Raw genomic sequence first — 18153 nt, 5'->3', positions numbered from 1 at the left:
TTCTGCTTTTTAATGTTACTAGACAATTTTATCTTATTTTTTGTAAGGTTTTATTTATTTATTTGACAGAGGGCATCTGCGAGAGAGCACAAGTAGGGGGAGCAGCAGAGGGAGAGGGAGAAGCAGGCTACCTGCAGAGCAGGGAGCCCAATGTGGCACTGGATCCCAGGACCCTGGGATCATGACCTGAGCAAAGGCAGACGCTTAACGGACTGAGCCACCCAGGCGCCCCACAACTAGACAATTTTAAAACACATAGGGTTCACATTGCTCTATTTCCACTCTTCGGTGTTGCTTCCCACTGAAGCTGCAGTTAACTGAAGGCTTGATTGGGGTAGAAGACCCACTTTCAGAATGGCTCATCCCACCCCGGCTGTTGGCAGGAGCTCCAGGCCCACCACCACCCCCCACCCTAGCTCTCTCCACCGGGCTGCATTTACGGGTGGGGAATGCGGACAGAGAGCCTGAGGCTGGGGAAGGGAGGCTGTGAGCCGGGCCTGGAGGACAGGAGCCGCCTCGGATGCGGCAGAGCTGGAAGGCTGGTGGAAGCTATTGAGGAACCTCGGCAAGACCCTCTCCTCCCTGCCTTAGACGCTGGACGAGCCCCAGGGCTCGGGAAAGCATCCTCCTCCCTTTCTCCGCCAAGGCTTCCAGACAGAAGCCCGCTCAAAAGGGACAAATCCTGATTGGCCAAAGGATGAGCCAATCAGAGAGCCCCAGGCCAAGTCATGTGACTTGGCTCTGGCCAATGCTGAGTAAGAAGAAGTCTGCCGGGGAATGATGGGAAGATTTGATTGGATCTCGACTTGAGCTGGGAATGGAAAACGCTTCGCCTTTTTGGCCTTTGGCTGCAGTTGTGTGTGCACGTGGCGGTCATCTTGGGCTGTGCCGGCAGTCGGGCTCCGTGTGCAGCGTGCGGAGTGGGGAAGGGAGAGGCAGGACCTGGGGCTTCGGAGTTATCACTGAGCCACCGTGTTGACCACCAGCTCGGGAACTGCCCCATCCTGCGAATCCCTGCAACGTAGGATGGTACACATCAGAGTTTCAAACCATTTTGGGTTAGGACACCCATTTTATGCAGCCAGAAGCATCCACACTAATATTTTGAAGGCTGGTTTGCTCACCTGACCATAGCCCAGGCTCAGGTGAGCGTGGGATGGAGTGGAGCAGGCACACAGCAGGTGGCATGATGGAATGTCCATTAAAATGCATTAAAGTAGGAGATGTACATTAAAGGGAAGAAACCCGACCCCATTCCCTACCTCCCAGTAAGACTTGAAGACTGGAGCCACCACCACTGTAAACTCAGCTTTGCAAGAAGACACGAGTTTTTCAAATGTAACTCTGAGAGGCAAAACGATTGTACAAATGTAGATATTTTCCAAAATGTGGGCTAGTGGAATGTCTCCATTAACCTCCAAATGGGATATAAAGTGACATGTTATTAACTCTAAAAGATGGCCCAGGTTCAAAACCAGCCTGGAACAACTCCAACCAAAGTTTTTATTTTTCTCTCCTACTTTGTTTCTTTATCTTGGTGGGTGAAAAATGTTGCATGCCTTGTGTTTATCTGTTAATAATCCTATTATTCTTTGTAAGCTTTGCATAGTGGCACTATCATAGCCAGTGAAGTTTATCTGAGGCGTAATTACTGCCAGTTGAAAACTTTCCCCATAACCCTAGAATTTGCATTTCCTGTGCACTATAAAATTTTTACTGTGTTACAGATGCTTCTTTATTCTCCCAGCGCTAAAAAATAATGTGATTGCAAGATTTTGACTTGAAACTCTAGGCTGTTCTAACTGCTGGTAACAAAAACCTCAGCAAGGCAAGAAAGAGAACATCTTCTGTCTTCTCCTGCAGCTTCGGAAAAGCAGACTCTGCCTCATGAGCCTGTCCTTGTAAATGTATTTCTAACAGAGGAGTCTTATAAGACACCCAGACTTTAGAGATTGATGTTGCTGCATCCTCTAACGGTCACCTTCCAATCTCTGTATTAGTTTGTTAGAGCTGCCATAACAAAATATTACTGGTTAGACCAGTGCCTTAAACATCAGGAATTTTCTTCTCATGGTTCTAGAGGCGTAAAGTTCAAGATCGGTGCTGGCTGAGATGGTTTCTTTGGAGGCCTCTCTTTGGCCTGCAAATGGACATCTTGTTGCTGTGTCCTCAGATGTCCTTTGCCCTGTGTGCACATATGCTGGTATGTTTTCGTCTTCTTATGGAAGTCCTGTTGGATTAGGCCTCCACCGTTATGACCTCATTTAAAGTTAATTGCCTCTGGGTAATTGAGTCTGGCTGGCTCAATTAGTTAAGCATCTGACTCTTCATTTCAGCTCAGGTTGTGATCTCAGGTTCATCAGATCAAACCTCATGCTGGGCTCCATGCTTAGCATGGAGTCTGCTTAAGATTCTCCCTCTCCCAGGGCACCTGGGTGGCTCAGTGGATTAAGCCGCTGCCTTCAGCTCGGGTCATGATCCCAGGGTCCCGGGATCGAGCCCTGCATTGGGCTCTCTGCTCTGTGGGAAGCCTGCTTCCTCCTCTCTCTCTGCCTGCCTCTCGCCAACTTCTGATCTCTGTCTATCAAATAAATAAATAAAATAAATTTAAAAAAAAAAGATTCTCCCTCTGCTCTTCTTCCACCACTCATGTGCTCATGCGCATGCTATTAGGAAAAAAAAAGTTAATTATCTCTTTAGAGGTCCTGTCTTCAACACAATTACATTGAAATTTGGGGCTTCAACATATGAATGGGACTGGGGACTACAATTTAGTCCATAACACCTCTAAAATCTGGACTGTGTGTCTTTTTTTTTTTTTTTGGCTTTTGAATTTTCTTTTATTCCTTTAATTTTATTTTTTCAGTATTCCAAGGTTCATTGTTTATGCACCACACTCAGTGCTCCATGCAATACATGCCCTCCTTAATACCCACCACTAGGCTGACCCTTCCCCTCACCCCCCTCCCTTCCAAAACCCTCCGTTTCTTTTGTGGAGTCCAGTCTCTCATGGTTCCTCTCCCCCTCCGATTTACCCTAATTCACTTTTCCTTTTGGACCGCATCACATGTCTTAACTCATAATCTGTCACCCTTGCTAGTAATATCTACATCAACAGCACTCCCTTTTCCCGAAAAGTACAAAGGCTTGGGCATTTTCTCTGTCACTTCTCTTCTCCTACCCTCGAGGAGCTAAAAAGAACATCATAATTCTGCTAGACCTTCTTATTCAAACAAATAGTGTCATGTCACTTAAATTCATGTTTTTCTCCCATTGATTTACAGGCTGGGGCTGAAACAGTGATGTGAGAAAATTGCTTTCACGTGAAAAATGCTGGTGCACCTGTATCTTCTAAATGTTGGGGGTAGGTCTGGCGCTGTAGCATTGTTGTGCATCTGATTTGATTTAGGACTGGACTGATTCCAATTCTGAGAGGCTCAAAAGGACAGACCCAGCCCAGAGAAAGAGAGCTAGCTGGGTTCTCTCTGATGGGAAGGAAAACGAAGCCGATTCCATCACGCCCCCCCCAGGATGAAGATCTGAAGCTGCCAAACGGACCCACTGGGGGAGCTGCTATCACCACCTCCTAGAACAGTGGGGACTCAAAAAGCTGCTACTACTGGAATTGTTGGCTCCAGAACCACGCCACGCTTGCTGGAGTCACACAGATAAGAGCCTCTCAAAACGCACAAAGCCAGTCACTGGTGGTGTCCCAGAAAAAGACACCAGCCTCTCCACCACTGTGCTTGTCAGAATCCGTGGCAGAAACATCATAAGCTCGGCCCCCAATTCACTTCTCCTTTCCAAATCTCACGAAGTATGTCACATTGGCTGAACCCTGGCTTCGAGGGAAGTGAGGACGTGTGGTTTTAGCTTCCCAGTCTCTGTAGTACGGAAAGGCACACCAGAAGAAAGAAAGCTTGAGCCAACAAATTCACAGTCTAAAACCCCTGGGACATTTTCTCTTCAGCTTCCTACATCCAGGGGGAAACCCAAATCTGGTCTTTTCCCTGCCTAAGTAGGGCCCGCTTTGCAGAAAAAGCTCCAGATAATCTCGGTTTCTTTGCACCTACTTTTCTACCAGTAACTTTTCTACCAGTAATCTCAATGAATATCACCTTTCATCCTGGCCTAATGGCAGAACTAATAGAGAGAGAGAGAGAGATGCAGAAGTAAAAGAGAGAGAGAGAAGGCAACATGTTGGCTTTATTACCTGAACAATGAAGAATATCAGGAAACCTAAGTGAGCTATGTGGCCCAATGGACTTGCCACCGCCTCCCTCTTTTTTGCTCCCTTAAATTGAGCAGCTTAATTTAGGATATAAATTTGGCTGTGTATGACAGTCAGAATAAGAATAGCTTTAGTTACATACAAATACATGGAAATGTATTCTCTCTGCTGTAACAGTGCAACCACTCTGTTCTGTGAAGGTGTCAGGAGCCTGGGCTCTTCCATCCCGTCCTTGGCCATCCCTATGGAGCTGTGCTTGTCCCATGTTCCAAGATGCCACGCCACCTCGTCCCCACCCTAGACGGAAGGAAGGGAAAACAAGAAAGGAAGGGCCCAGTCCTTTAAGGGCATGACCCCAAAACTGCACTTCTGCTCACACCTCATTGACCAGAACCTGGCCTCCGGGCCACAATTGCTGCAAGGGAGGCTGGGAAATATAGTCTTTATTCCAGGCAGCCATGTGCCCAGCAAAAACTTCTTTAACTGTGAAAGAGGAAGCTAATAGATTGGGGCTGTGGGCACTACTAGTTTCTCTCCCATATAATCTTACCTCCAGTAGGCCCTTTATCACATGGCAGACCAAAATGGACTCTTTTTAGAGAAAAGCAAATCCAAACATGGAGGGAGGGGGTCTGAGCCATGCAAGCTCAGTTTCCTCTCCCAGACTCATCAATCTCATAACAAGGAAGTGGGACATAAGCCATAGCCTTATTCCAACTCCAGGTTTCTAACTGGGGCACTACAGGCATTTTAAGTGAGACAAGTCTGTGTCACAGAGGACAGCCCCTCCTATTACTGCAGGACGTTTAGCCCAGTAAACACCAGTACTGTCCTGTCCTCAAGCATGGTGACAACCAAAATGTAAGCAGATATTTCCAACTGCCCTGGAAGGAGCTGGGGCACCAGTCCTTCCATGGAAACAGGAAACACATGGGATAGGACCTCACTCTATCCAAACCTGGCCCTGGCAGGATACGGGGTCCTTTTGGCCTTCCAGCTGCCTTTTACAATTCATCTTTGTCCAGAGCCCCCCAGTACTGGCTATTTGTCCTGTTATTAGTGAAATGATGCTTTACTGCTCCCCTCTAACGTATCACGCCCTTGCATATGTGCACATGCGCATGCACACACCCACATGCCAAGAGACCTTAATGATGATGTTGCCAGGGATACAGGACTTAATCCGTGCCTCAGGAAACTCATCATCCCAGGACCGGAGGAAGCGAAGCCGGCTTGGAGTGAGCGTGCCTTACAAGGGTTTGGCTTTGGACTCTCTCCTCCAAGTGGGACTCATGTTCTTTTTTTTTCTTTTTCTTAACTCTAGACATTATTCAAATTTCACCAATTTTTCCATTAATGTCCTTCTTCTGTTGTAGGACCCCATCCAGGATCCCATGTCACATTTCGTTTTCATGTTTCCTGAGTCTCCTTTGTGACAAGTTCTCAGTCCTACCTTATTTTTTCATGGTCATGTTATCATTTTAAGAAACACAGAGTATTTTGTAGAAGTTCACTCCATTTGGGTTTGTCTAAATTTTTCTCACAATTAGACTGGGGTTCTGGTTTTGGGGGCGGGGAGAATACCATTAGGTGAAGTGGTTCTTCTTCTCCTCCTCCTCTTCCACCTCGTTATCCTCCTCCCCCTCCTTTTTCTTCTCCTCCTCCCCTTTGTCCCCCAACACCCCCTACCCCTTCTCCTCCTCCTCTTTCCCTCCTCCGCCTTCTTCTTGAAGTATCCTTCTTATCATATTACTCCAGGGCCTAGCATAATATTCACATGACATCACTAGCCAGGTTGAACTTGCTCCATTCGTTGAGCTATCTGACTCTAACGAAAGAGAATGACTCATTAGATGTTGTATCTGTTGCATGCTGCTTTCCTACTTGATTAATCCCTCCCCCAAATTATCTATGGGTTTCATGATGATTTGTTATGATTTCTGCAAATGTAACTTAGCTATTTCCTGGAGTACCAGCAAGGGTTGATTTCAACTTCATCCGACCTTGACTGGACAATAAAGACAAGCTACGTATATGTCTGTTCCTTGTCTTTTTTCTTTAAATAATTTTTAAAACTTTTAATGTTTTTTTTTTAAAAAGCTCATGAAATAAAATTTACCATCTTAACCATTTTAAAGGTACAGCTCAGCAGTGTCTTCACATCGTTGTGCAACAGATCAGGGCTCATGTTCTTTCAGCGACACACCCAAATTTTTTGCAGTTATGTGGACAGATATGTTTCATTTCATCATTATGTTTTTGCTGTCATCTGCATTGATAAAAGTGGCCTATTAGGGTGTAATGTTGTGGGTGGTGTTGTTTAAAAACTGAGTTGAGCTTATTTTAGTCATTTTAAAGTCAAATATTGAATAAATAAATAAAAGTGCAGATGGGGTGTGACTATGGAAGGAATTAGGATGTGGTATAAGAAAGGCTGAGGTTTGGGAAACGCAGACTGCTAAATCCCCCTCGCCCCCTTACCCATCCTCAGTTTCCACTAGATCCCAAACCACACGCTCTCAAAAAAAACTCTGTTTTTCACCTTTCCTCTCCATCAGAGTTCCTTTGGAAGCATGTAACTAAATCTCAGATCAAACTTCCATGAAGATTGATGGGAATCTATAGCCTCAGATGACACAAAAGCTGAAAGATTAGACCAGCTTCAGGCACAACGGGATTTAGCTGCTTAAATGATGTCATCAGAAATCTCTTTATCTATTCTCTATGCTTTCTTCTGTGTTGGCCTCCTTCTAGGCAGCCTTTGTAGCCATGGTGGAAAGAAGGCCACAGCTGCTCCACATTTAAGTCCCTTCAGCTTTGCAAGACAGACAGAAAGAAAATACTTTACTCCCCAGAGTTCCAAAAGAAGTGTGGGTGGTGTGGGTGGTGTGGGCCTGTGTGGGTGGTGTGCCCAGCTATCACAGAAGCACGGGGTTGAAATGCTCTTATTGGCTAGGCTTGGGTCGCACTCCCCCAGTCACTGTGATTGGAAGAATAAATGCTCTGATTAGCCAGACCCAGACCTCCTCTCCCTGGAACCATGGGAAGCAAAATCCAGATGCTGTTACCCCAATAAAAGAGGCAGCAAGCTAGATAAGCTGGAAACCCAGACTCCTCATCCACAGATGGTTATTAATCGTGTTGCAAATATTCGCTTATCACCCGCTGGTAGTCCTATGGTCTGGTTAGTCGCCCCAGCAAGGCCTCATAAAAGTCATAACAAAAGGTAGTGTGGGTAATGCTAATAAAGATATCACCAAGTCACTTGATAAAGACTATTTTCAAAGACTTGTGGGTGAAACTTTGCTCCAGAGAAGAAACCTGGACCTCACCAGGAGGGGAAAGCATGAGCTGCTGAGTCAGATATGAGTTCAAATTCCAACACTCCCATGACACTCACTCACTTATTCATTGTTCATTCACTTTAAAAAAAAATTACTGAGCACCCATGATATGCCAGGCACTGTCCTAGACAATGTGGACACAGCCAGACAAAATCTGGACAAAACCCTTACCCTCCTGATGTTCTAAAGATGATGTGGGAATGGGGAGATAAAGAATAAACAAGTGAATGAAGAAATGAATCATTTTAGACAGTAGCAATTTTTGGAAAGAAAACAGTGTGTCTTGCCAGCAAGAAGCTGGGGTTTCCCCTGGTGCAGGCATTAGGGAAGGCCCTTTGGAGGAGTTGCTATTTGATTTGAGAATGGAACAATGAGATGGAATCAGCCATGAGAGGACTTGTGAAAGTCCTTGCTAAGGCAAGACAGCAGCAAGTGCTAAGGGCCTGAGGTGACTCCCTCCAAGAACTGACAAAAGCCATTGTGAATAGCTCTGTAAGGTTAGGTGAATTACTTAGCCTCTGTGAGCCACTGGAAAGTGAGGACGATCATTCTGACTCCCCAAAGTTGCTATGAAGATTCAATTAAACAACAATCCTTAAAGGTCAAGTGCTGTGCCTGGCATATGGTAGATGTTCAATAAACGCCAGCTATCTGTTTGAGCGATACAACTATTGAGAAGGAAAGAATGGGTCCAAAGGATGAGAAAATGGAGCTTTTGTGGCTTATCCTTCCAGAATCCAAATTCAGGATATAGTATGAGCAAGGCCCCAAGAAAGGGCTTCTGAACATGCCTCCAGGACATCCTGGATACCAACAACAATACTTCGTATTATTTTTTTTAAGATTTTATTTATTTATTTGGTGGAGAGAGAGATCACAAGCAGGCAGAGAGGCAGGCAGAGAGAGAGAGAGGGAGAAGCAGGCTCCCCACTGAGCAGAGAGCCCTATGCGGGGCTCCATCCCAGGACCCTGAGATCATGACCTGAGCCGAAGGCAGAGGCTTAACCCACTGAGCCACCCAGGCACCCCAATACTTCACATTATTTTAATAGCTATTGCCATTCATCAAGCACCTGCTCTATGCCAGGCACTCTGCTGGGCATCTGATGTCCATGGGCCCCCCTGACTCTGAGGCAGGCACTATCATCAGCACCCTCATTTTACAGAGGAGAAAAGTGGAGACTCTGAGCTGATAGTCATGGAGTCTGGAGCCAAGTCAGGAGGCAAGAGAGGCCCCTGCCACCTCCTACGTGATGACCTTTGGTCATTCCTCTCTGGTGTGAAGTGACAAAGGCGGGACAATTCCGCCCCACCCTCCATCTTCATCATTCTCCGCGGCAGAAGGGCTAGAAGGGGGGGGCAGGGAGGGAAGAGAGCAAAACCCCAGAACCTCTCCTCCCAGAGTCCCATCCCTGCGTGCTCCCCACCCACCACTACCATTAACCCAGTGATGGAGAAGAGTGCAGGTCTGGGAGGTGAATCCCCAGCCAAGAGCAGGAGCCAGGCAGGGAAGCAGGGGTGTGGCCAGGACAGGGGCAGGGCCAAAGTCACATACTTGACTGTGAAGTCTAGAAGGCCCCACTCCTGACAGGGCGACCTCCCCTGCGTGACACCACACCTGGACAGAACGCAGCATGAGGTGTCCTCTGAACGCCAGACCGGGCCACAGCCCTGCCTGGAAGGGGCTACTTCTAACAGGTGCGTAAGGAACAATGGGTTCATCCACAATTTGGGGACAGGGAGAGGATACCCCCAGGGAGACTCTCTATCCAAGTCAGAGTTGCCCCCTCTCAGAGCTCTGCCTCTGGTCAGTCGAAAGAGGCACAAGAGCTCTTGAGGTCCCCCAAGAGGCTGTGCTCTTTTTATTTATTTATTTTTTAAAGATTTTTAGAGACACAGTGAGAGAGGGAACACAAGCAAGGGGGGGTGGGAGAGGGAGAATCAGGCTTCCTGCTGAGCAGAGAGCCCGATGCAGGGCCCGATCCCAGGACCCTGGCATCCGGACCCGAGCTGAAGGCAGAGACTTAACGACTGAGCCACCCAGGCTTGACCCTTTTTATTTACTAAGGAAGGAAGTGAGGCTCAGAGAGAGGCAGAGTCACCTGTCCAAGATTGCAGGCTAGGGAGGGTAGAATCAGAACTCAGGACCAGGACCACCCCCACCCAGCCCTTTTTCACTGAGCACCATGGCTCACCTCAGCTAGCTACGTTCAATAATAATTTTTAAATAATAATAATAAGATAGGGACACCTGGCGGGCTCAGCTCGTCGAGTGTGGGATTCTTGGTTTTAGAGTAGGTCACAATTTCATGAGTCTTGGGATGGAGCCCCTCCTGGGACACCACACTCATCAGAGAGTCTGCTTGAAGATTCTCTCTCTCCCTCTGTCCCTCCCTCCACTCACATGCTCTCTCTCTCTCAAATAAATAAGTAAATCTCTTTTAAAATAATAGTAATAATAGGGATTCCTGGGTGGCTCAGTCAGTTAAGCATCTGTCTTCAGCCGGGGTCATGATCTCAGGGTTCTGGGATGGAGCCGTGTGCCTGGCTCCCTGCTCAGTGGGGAATCTGCTTAAGACCCTCCCTCTCCCTCTGCCCCTCCCTGCCCGTGCTCTTTCTCTCTCTCAAATAAACAAATAAAATCTTAAAAAATAATAATAATAAAAGAGTCGTAATATCCAGAGGTCACGTGACTGACCTCCAAGCCATTCTGTTCTAAGTGCTTTCGTGTTGTAACATATAATTCTTAACCCTATGAGGCAATGGCTGGATGCTCTCCACTCTATGGTAGGGGAAACTGAGGCACAGAGAGGTTATGTGCCTTCCCCAGGCCACCCAGCTTAGAAATGGCAGAGGGAGAATTTGAACCCAGATGGTCTGAGTACCAAGAACACACTTTCCAAAGATGACATACACAAACCTCTCAGAAAGTGAATGAATTGCCTCCTTTTCCAGGTCTTAAAAGGTCTGGTTCCATGTAGTTTCAAAACCCCAAGCGCCACCCTATTTCAAGTTTCGCCTCATCCCCAGCTCAGGCCTCTGTCTGACGACAGTAAGATTATAGTGGGACATGGTGGGCCTCGGGCCGATTTCTCTGTGTGTCCTTCCTCCCCACCCAGAGACATGGTCCATGGCCTCCTCAGGGCCATGGGCAGAGAGGAGGAAGGCAAGGAAGGGAACAGGAAAGCTTCTATTTGGCTACTGTACTTGTAAAGAGTGAAGGCCTTCTGTGTATGGTTAGGGAACCGTTGCCGGATCTGTCGGGGGGCAGGGGACACTTTGAAGACCCTTGACACTGCAGACTATGTTCCTGGGGCTCCATGAACTGGGCCCCACTAGAGGCTCACCACCATCTCCCAGCGCCCTCCAGCCTCTTTCTGCCAAGGTCAGCCCCTTGGGAGCCCCGTCCCATGAGGCTCTTTGCCAGACAGCCTCCACCTGGCACCCTGCGGAGGCATCCGCCACTGCCTCATGGGAAACACGAGGACACCTCTGTTGTCCCACAGAACACTGGAGGCGTGGGTCATTTCCACTCTGGCCTCCATTCCCTCAGCCCCGCAGGCCCTTCCCTCTCCATCCCTCACTTGGAGACCTAGAGGTCTAAGTCCCTGCAGATTCCAGCTGACGCATTTCTAGTTCTCTGGGACAGGTTCCCTTGGAGTCACCCTCACTTGACCTGCGGAGGAGGAAAGCCCCAGGACTCCCCTCACCCCTGGGGGGAGGGCTCGAAGTTCATTCTCAACTCTCCCCCGGAGAGCCTCACTCTGGGCCTCCCCCTCTTCTCCAGGGCCTCTTGGCCTCCATTCCCTTAGACTGGCAAGCGCTGGAATGGCCGAGGCCGGCAGAGCTAGTGACGTAATCCCTGTTTTGAGACCTCAGCTGGGCATAGAGGTTCTTGGCAGCTGCTCTTCCGCTCTCAGCCTCTGGGACCTCTGCGGAAATTTTGAGAGCCTGAGGAAGTCAAGTATAACATCTCGCATGTGTCTCTATATTTAACTGCTGATTCGGGAAGTGTCCCTGACTGAAATAGCCACGTTCCTAAAACCTAAGAGTTCTGGAGTCATCTCGATGGTTCCAGCTCTGAAATTCCATCCTTCACCCTGCAGACTTAAAATATATGTGTGTGTAAATATAAAAAATCTATATAATATACCTGAATGAGACTGTCCCCAGCCCTGAAAATTCATGATCTCACTGAATGTCAGACACTGCTGTGAAATGATTACTATCAAGCACCTTCCTTGAGGTGAGCAGGGAAAACTGAGGCTTGGAGCCCAGAAATAATAAGTGGCAGAGTCAGGGTTACAAACCAGGCTCCAGTGGCCTCCAAGTCTCCAAGTGAAAACATGATTCTTTTTTTAAAAAAAATTTTTTTTAAGATTTTATTTATTTACTTGACAGACAGAGATGACAAGTAGGCAGAGAAGCAGGCAGAGAGAGTGGGGGAAGCAGGCTCCCTGCTGAGCAGACAGTCGGATGTGGGGCTTGATGCCAGGACCCTGAGATCATGACCCGAGCCGAAGGCAGAGGCTTTAACCCACTGAGCCACCCAGGCGCCCCTGAATCCATGATTCTACAGCAGCTAAAGGAAGGGTCCCCAAGACGGGAGGTCTCCTTAAGGTGCCTTGGGGACACTTGTGGAATCACCAGGGACCTGCAATGGTGTCAGAGTCAGAACTTTACCCTCAACTGCAAAGCCGGTGACCTGAGATCCTCCACTTCAATTACTTATTCAACAAACACCCCTGCTCTCTTGGGGCTCATGGTCCAGAGAAAAGACACACCCATCCCTGAGTGCATAGGGTAGGAATGTGGGGGCCCAAAGAAGATGGCTGAGGCTTAAAGCTGGAGGGGTGCTGGCCAGGGAAGGCCCTTTCAAAATAAGAGCTCAGGGAAATATGATGTCAGTTTTGCCAACTGAATCCCTGTACCCTTTGTTTCATAAAAGGGTAAGAATGCAGATTTTTTTCCATCAAAAAAAAGCGACACCCTGAGAGCTCCCATCATTCCATCTGCTGAAGTCCCTGCCTGGACACTGTATCATCCATCACCAAGCATCCCTGAGGGTCAGGGAGGGGTTCAGAAGGGGGGTGCCTGGGTTGAGCCTGAAATCACAGCTGGATGAAGAGATTCTAGGTAGGGGGACCCACACGTGCCAAGACCTGGAGGCCGGGGCAACTGCACAGAGCTCAGTCTTCCTGATGCAGTGAGGAAAGAGTGGTAAGACGGGCGTGGAGATGTAGGAGGGTGCTAGGTGAGGGGATCTGTGCTGTGTCCTGAGAGCACTGGGGAGCCACAGAAGGCTTATGAGCAGGGGAACAGAAAAGTCACACCAGGGGTGCTTGGGTGGCTCTGTGGGTTAAGTGTCTGACTCTTGATTTTGGCTCAGGACATGATCTCACAGTTGTGAGATCAAGCCCCGTGTGGGGCTCCGTGCTCAGTGGAGGAGGCCACTTGAGATTCTCTCTCCCTCTGCCCCTTCCCCAACTCTCTCTCAAACAAATAAATCTTTTTTTTAATATTGTATTTATTTATTTGACAGAGGGAGACACAGCGAGAGAGGGAACACAAGCAGGGGGAGTGGGAGAGGGAGAAGCAGGCTCCCCGCTGAGCAGGGAGCCCAATGGGAGGCTCGATCCCAGGACCCTGGGATCATGACCTGAGCCAAAGGCAGAGGCTTAACAAGTGAGCCACCCAAGCACCCTGAAATAAATCTTTTTTAAAAAAGAAAAACATACCAGTTGCCCACTCAGAGATAAAAATCAGTGGAGTTACGAGGGGGGCAGTGAGCCCCACCCACGCACCCAGAATGCCCTATAACAGCATCCTGTATTTCTGATCCTTAAAATGTAACCACTTATTGTATTGGGTTTTTTTTTTCATTTTTAAAAGTCATATTTACAGCACACCGAGGACTTGGGATTACAGAAGCAAGAACGGTTAACAGTGATGGTGATGATAATCATAATGTCAAGCACTGATCTGGCCATCACCTTGTTGGGACACCATTCTAAGCCCTTTACAAGCATAAGATCAGGGCTTTTCAACATCGACACTACTCACATTTGCGGTCCAGTGCTTCCTTGTCGCCAGGGCTGTCCTGAGCATGGTAGGAGGCCGAGCAGCCTCCTTGGCCTCTACCCACTGGGTTCCAGTAGCAGCCCCCCCACCATCATGACAACCAGAAAGATTTCTAGATATTGCCAATGTCCCCTGCGGGGAGCACATCATCCCCAGTTGAAAATCACTGGAGGCATTATTATTCCCATTTTATAGATAAGGAAACTGATGCTCAGAGAGGATAAGTAACTTTCCCAAAGTCACTAGAGCTAATAAGTTTCAGGACATGCACACTGGCAGTCCGGTTCTGGATCTTATACTCTGGTGTGTGTGCATTTGTGTGTGTGTACATGTGTGTGCATGCATGTATGTGTAAAATACTACTGAGAACATTTATGCTCTCTTATTTCCTTTATTCAGAATTTAATTTTTGAATGGGTTTTACGTTCCAACGCTTCAAATCTCAAAGATACAGAAAAGACCTCATGACGTCTCTGTCTACTTACCCAGTACCTCTGATCCTTCTCTCCCCGCCGTCACACACAGAGAGCCACTGTTTTTGTGTTTCATGTTTATAAGAAATGCAAATGATATTTACTTTTCTTCCGTTTTTACACCAAAGGTAGCACACCATAAGAACTAGCCAGCAGCACGCATTCGTTTCTTAACTACATACTCTGGAGCTCTTTACTTCTCAGTTCATGCCATTCTGGAGTTCTTCCTCCTCCTTTTGTACAGGTGTAACATTCCACTGTGTGGACGGACCATAACTTATTAATCCTGTTCCCTATGGGTGGGCACATGGGTATTTCCAATCCTTAGCCATTATAACTAAGGTGTGGCAAAAGAACCCTGCCCATTAGTCATTTTAGATTGAGAAAGTCTGTCTGTAGAACACATTCCCTGACATTTAATTTCAGGATCAAAGGATATAGAGGGGCACCTAGGTGGCTCAGTTGGGAAAGCATCTGCCTTGGGCTCACGTTACAATCTCAGGGTCCTAGGATCGAGTCCCATATTGGGCTCCGTGCTCAGTGGAGAGTCAGCTTCTCTCTCTGCCTGCTGCTCCCCCTGCTTGTGCACTCGCTCTCTCGCTCTCTCTCTCTCTCTTTCTGTCAAATAAATAAATACAGTCTTTAAAAACAATAATAATAACATGCATTTCTCTAATCATGAGCACAACTGAGCATTTTCCCAATGTTGACACATCTGAATTTTCTTTTCTATGAATTGCCTACCCATATTCTTTGTATATGTCTCTGTTAGGTTGCTGGTATTTTCCTTACTGATATCTCAGAGCTTTTTACATATTAGTGAAATGAGCCCTTGGTCTGTGAGATCTGTTGCAAACCGTCTTTCCTGGTATGTCATTGTTCTTTTGATTGGTGGGTGGTTATTTGTTGTTGTTGTTGTTTTTCACTTGGCCAAAGTCCTTTACATTTTCATCTCAGTTGTTTCAGTCTTTTATGGCTGGACCTTGTGTTCTTACTGCAACAGCCATCAGTCCAATGAGAGGCAGAAGACTGGGGTGGCTGGGTATGTGCATAGGGTCTGAAGCCAGACCTCAAGGATTCCACTCTAAGCACTAAGCCACATGGAAATTTAATTAAAGGAAGTAAGAACAACTGGGGATGATAGGGGCACACTCACCCTCTACTTTACTGATGGAATTTTGCCTGCCTGGGTGTGGATCACAGCCCTGCTTTTACCACCTAGGACATCCTAGACAATGGTCTTCAGGTCTCTGAACTTCCATTTCCTCAGTCCTCTTGGGGGTGTAATAGTTGTGTCATTCAGGGTTGAGGCAGGAAAATGGTCTACTCGAAAGGAGTAATGGGGGAGGGTAAAAAAAGGGACTATTTGCACAGGTGTAGACAGGGCATAGATAAACCCATCTGAGATGGTGCAGCACCCAGAGGCTAGCCATGGCAGAAAGCTCTTACCTCCTCTGTGCTAGAAACCCTAAGAGGAAGACCATACCCCCCAAACCCAAAGACAATGGTATATGGAGAGGGACCAGGAGCTCTAATAGAGGGACATGAATGACTGGTGTTGATGGAGCAGGGAGGGAGTTGGGGGACCAACTACCTCAAGTTCACTCCCATTGGCAAAAGCCAACCCGAAGCAAAAGACACAGGGACCTGACAATGCAGATCAAAGAAGTCAGCCTTCCAGGAAGCAGAGCGGGGCAGAGAAAGTCAGAAAATGGATCAGCAGGATTCCCTGAGTAATATGTGCTTGGTGGCGTCGATGAAGGAGTAAGATAATAAAGGTTCAGTGCTTAGAACAGTGTCTGGCTTGTGGGAGGTGCTCAGTGAGTATTTCCTTTTATTTCTTTTAAGCTTTCTTTATTTTAGAGAGAGAGAGAGAGAGAACAAGTAGGGGGAGGGGCGAGGAAGAGGGAGAGAGAGAATCCTCAAGCAGACTCCCCGTTGAGTACAGAGCTCAAGCCCAGGACCCTGAGATCATGACCTGAGCAGAAGTCAAGATATGTGACCAACCGAGCTGCCCAGGTGCCCCCACCCCCGTACACTATCTCTGTTATCATCACTGTTTTCGACTCTCAATGTGCCACACTCCTCACCAGCTCGGGAAGGGTTACTTACTGGGGCAGCAACTCGCCTTTGGTCCCATTTGCTCCCTCTGCTTTCTCCTCTCCCTTCCTACCTCCTCCAAGGCATCCTGATCGCCTCCTGCACCTGTTCTGCCTCCTTGGAGCTGCCCGCCCCTGCATCTCCAGACGCCCTGACCGAAGGAGCCAGTGCCCGCCTGCCTGTCCCCGGAAGCCCGAATGATGTTCTCTCCACTTCTTGGTTCCGAGGGTACAATGCCCAGCCAGAGACTATGATCTTCTCCCCTGAGGGCCTCCCAGGGCCCAAACACACAGGCCAGGAGACGCTGGACACCCAAAGCAGCCTGATCATAGGAAACCAGATAGTTCAAGACGCAGTGCTGGAAACCAACAGAGGACGCAGGAGTGCAACAGAGCAGATAGCTGACCTGGGTGAGTGGGGCCAAAAGGGACCAAGTTCTCAGGCAGAGAGACCAGTGTGGGCAAAGGTGGAGGGTCAACAGAGATCTGGGAAGCATAAGAAATTGGGAGCAGAGCTGTGTAGGGGGTGCGGGCCCCGAGGCTTTGGGAGGTTGGCAGAGCTGGTGGTCTGCAGCGCTGACTGTGCAGGGCCTGAGATTTCCACTCAACAAAACACTTACCAGCGCTGATTCTTGCGTATGCATCAAATCCTCTTTCAGTGCTTCTCTGTCCTGGGTGAGGCTGGGCTCATGAGCAGAGTCAAAGGAGAATCCAGCCTAAGAGACAGGTAGGGCTCACCAGGGGAGGGGCCATCTGAGCTGGGACCTGTAGGCAGCACAGGAGTTGGCCTCAGGCTGGGTGGGAGAAAGTGTTCCTACAGAGAGGTGAGCTGGAGTAAACACCAAAATGCAGGACGGACTGGCTCCAACTTACTAAGCTCTCACTACATACCAAACACAGAGGACTTCACAATGACCCGAGAAAGCAGATGCTCCAAGCACCAACCCCACTGCACAGGTGGGGAACTAAGAACAAGAGGTAATGCCAATAGCCTGTGGTCACCTAGAAGCCAAAGGCCAAGCCGGGATCTATAAGACTTTTTATGGTCCTGGAGCTTATCTCCTTCCCCCATGACCTCTCTAGTCCAGCACCATCTTCAGGGTACCAAATGGGGTAGAGGTCCCCCATAGCCATGCCATGCTCAGCCCAGAGCTTGTGCAGACTCTGAAACCAGGACGGCCTTGCAAAGATGTGGTGTTCCACTTCTGACCAGCCAGGCGTCCTTGTAAATTGACTTCGCATCTGTGTACTTCAGTGTCCTCATCTATAAAATTGAGTCATGGTAGAACCTACCCCATAGGGTTGTTTTGAGGATTTCAGGAGTAAATCTGGTGTTCAGGCTTTGTTGATCATGACCCACCATGAGAAATAAACTTCACATCGTGACCCAGTGTGTACACATACACACACACACACACACACACACACACACGAGTAAGACATGTGTCATAAAATAAGTTATTGCCATGCACAATGCATTCTGATATTTTCTGTCATATTATAGTTCATATTACATTTCAAATGCTGATTATAACTTCCTAAATGATTTCGTCCAAGCATGGATGGGTCTCACTCACTCATAACCAGCCATGAGTTAGCATGTGTTTGGAATGGTGTCTGGCTCCTCATAAGAGCTGGATCCAAGTAGATACTACATTGATTCTTGTTTCTACACCTGGAGTGCTCTTTCTCCTCCTGAAAGGCTTAGCTGAGACACCATCTCCTCCAGGAAGCCTTCCATGAGTTCCTGGTTGGATCTAAAGTTCTTTGCACTTTATCCATTGCACTGAAATTGGGAATCAGCTCAGTGGGGAGGCTCCCAACACTCACCACGACATCAGACTTCCAGGTCCAAATACTCACTGTGCCTCTCTGACCACAAAGCCTGGGTCTAAGAACCCCTGGACCTCAAGTCTTTAACCTGG

At 47.9% G+C, this 18153-nt stretch overlaps 1 protein-coding gene and 1 pseudogene across 1 annotated transcript in view; both read left to right on the top strand.

The window, feature by feature from the left end:
- IGSF23 (immunoglobulin superfamily member 23) overlaps nucleotides 1-18153 on the top strand; it is a 29414-nt gene that overhangs the window by 5463 nt on the left and 5798 nt on the right. The window contains exons 2-3 of the mRNA XM_044260116.1: nucleotides 8917-9093; nucleotides 9202-9273. Of these exons, the coding sequence (XP_044116051.1) occupies nucleotides 8917-9093; nucleotides 9202-9273 (249 nt within the window). The remainder of the gene's footprint in view (nucleotides 1-8916; nucleotides 9094-9201; nucleotides 9274-18153) is intronic.
- On the top strand, nucleotides 1598-1727 carry LOC122914725 (annotated as a pseudogene).

This window comes from Neovison vison, chromosome 7 (assembly GCF_020171115.1).
Source record: "Neovison vison isolate M4711 chromosome 7, ASM_NN_V1, whole genome shotgun sequence".
NCBI classification, from domain to species: Eukaryota; Metazoa; Chordata; class Mammalia; order Carnivora; family Mustelidae; genus Neogale; species Neogale vison.
Note: the sequence above shows the minus strand (reverse complement) of the source record. Positions and strands in the feature narration are given on the sequence as shown.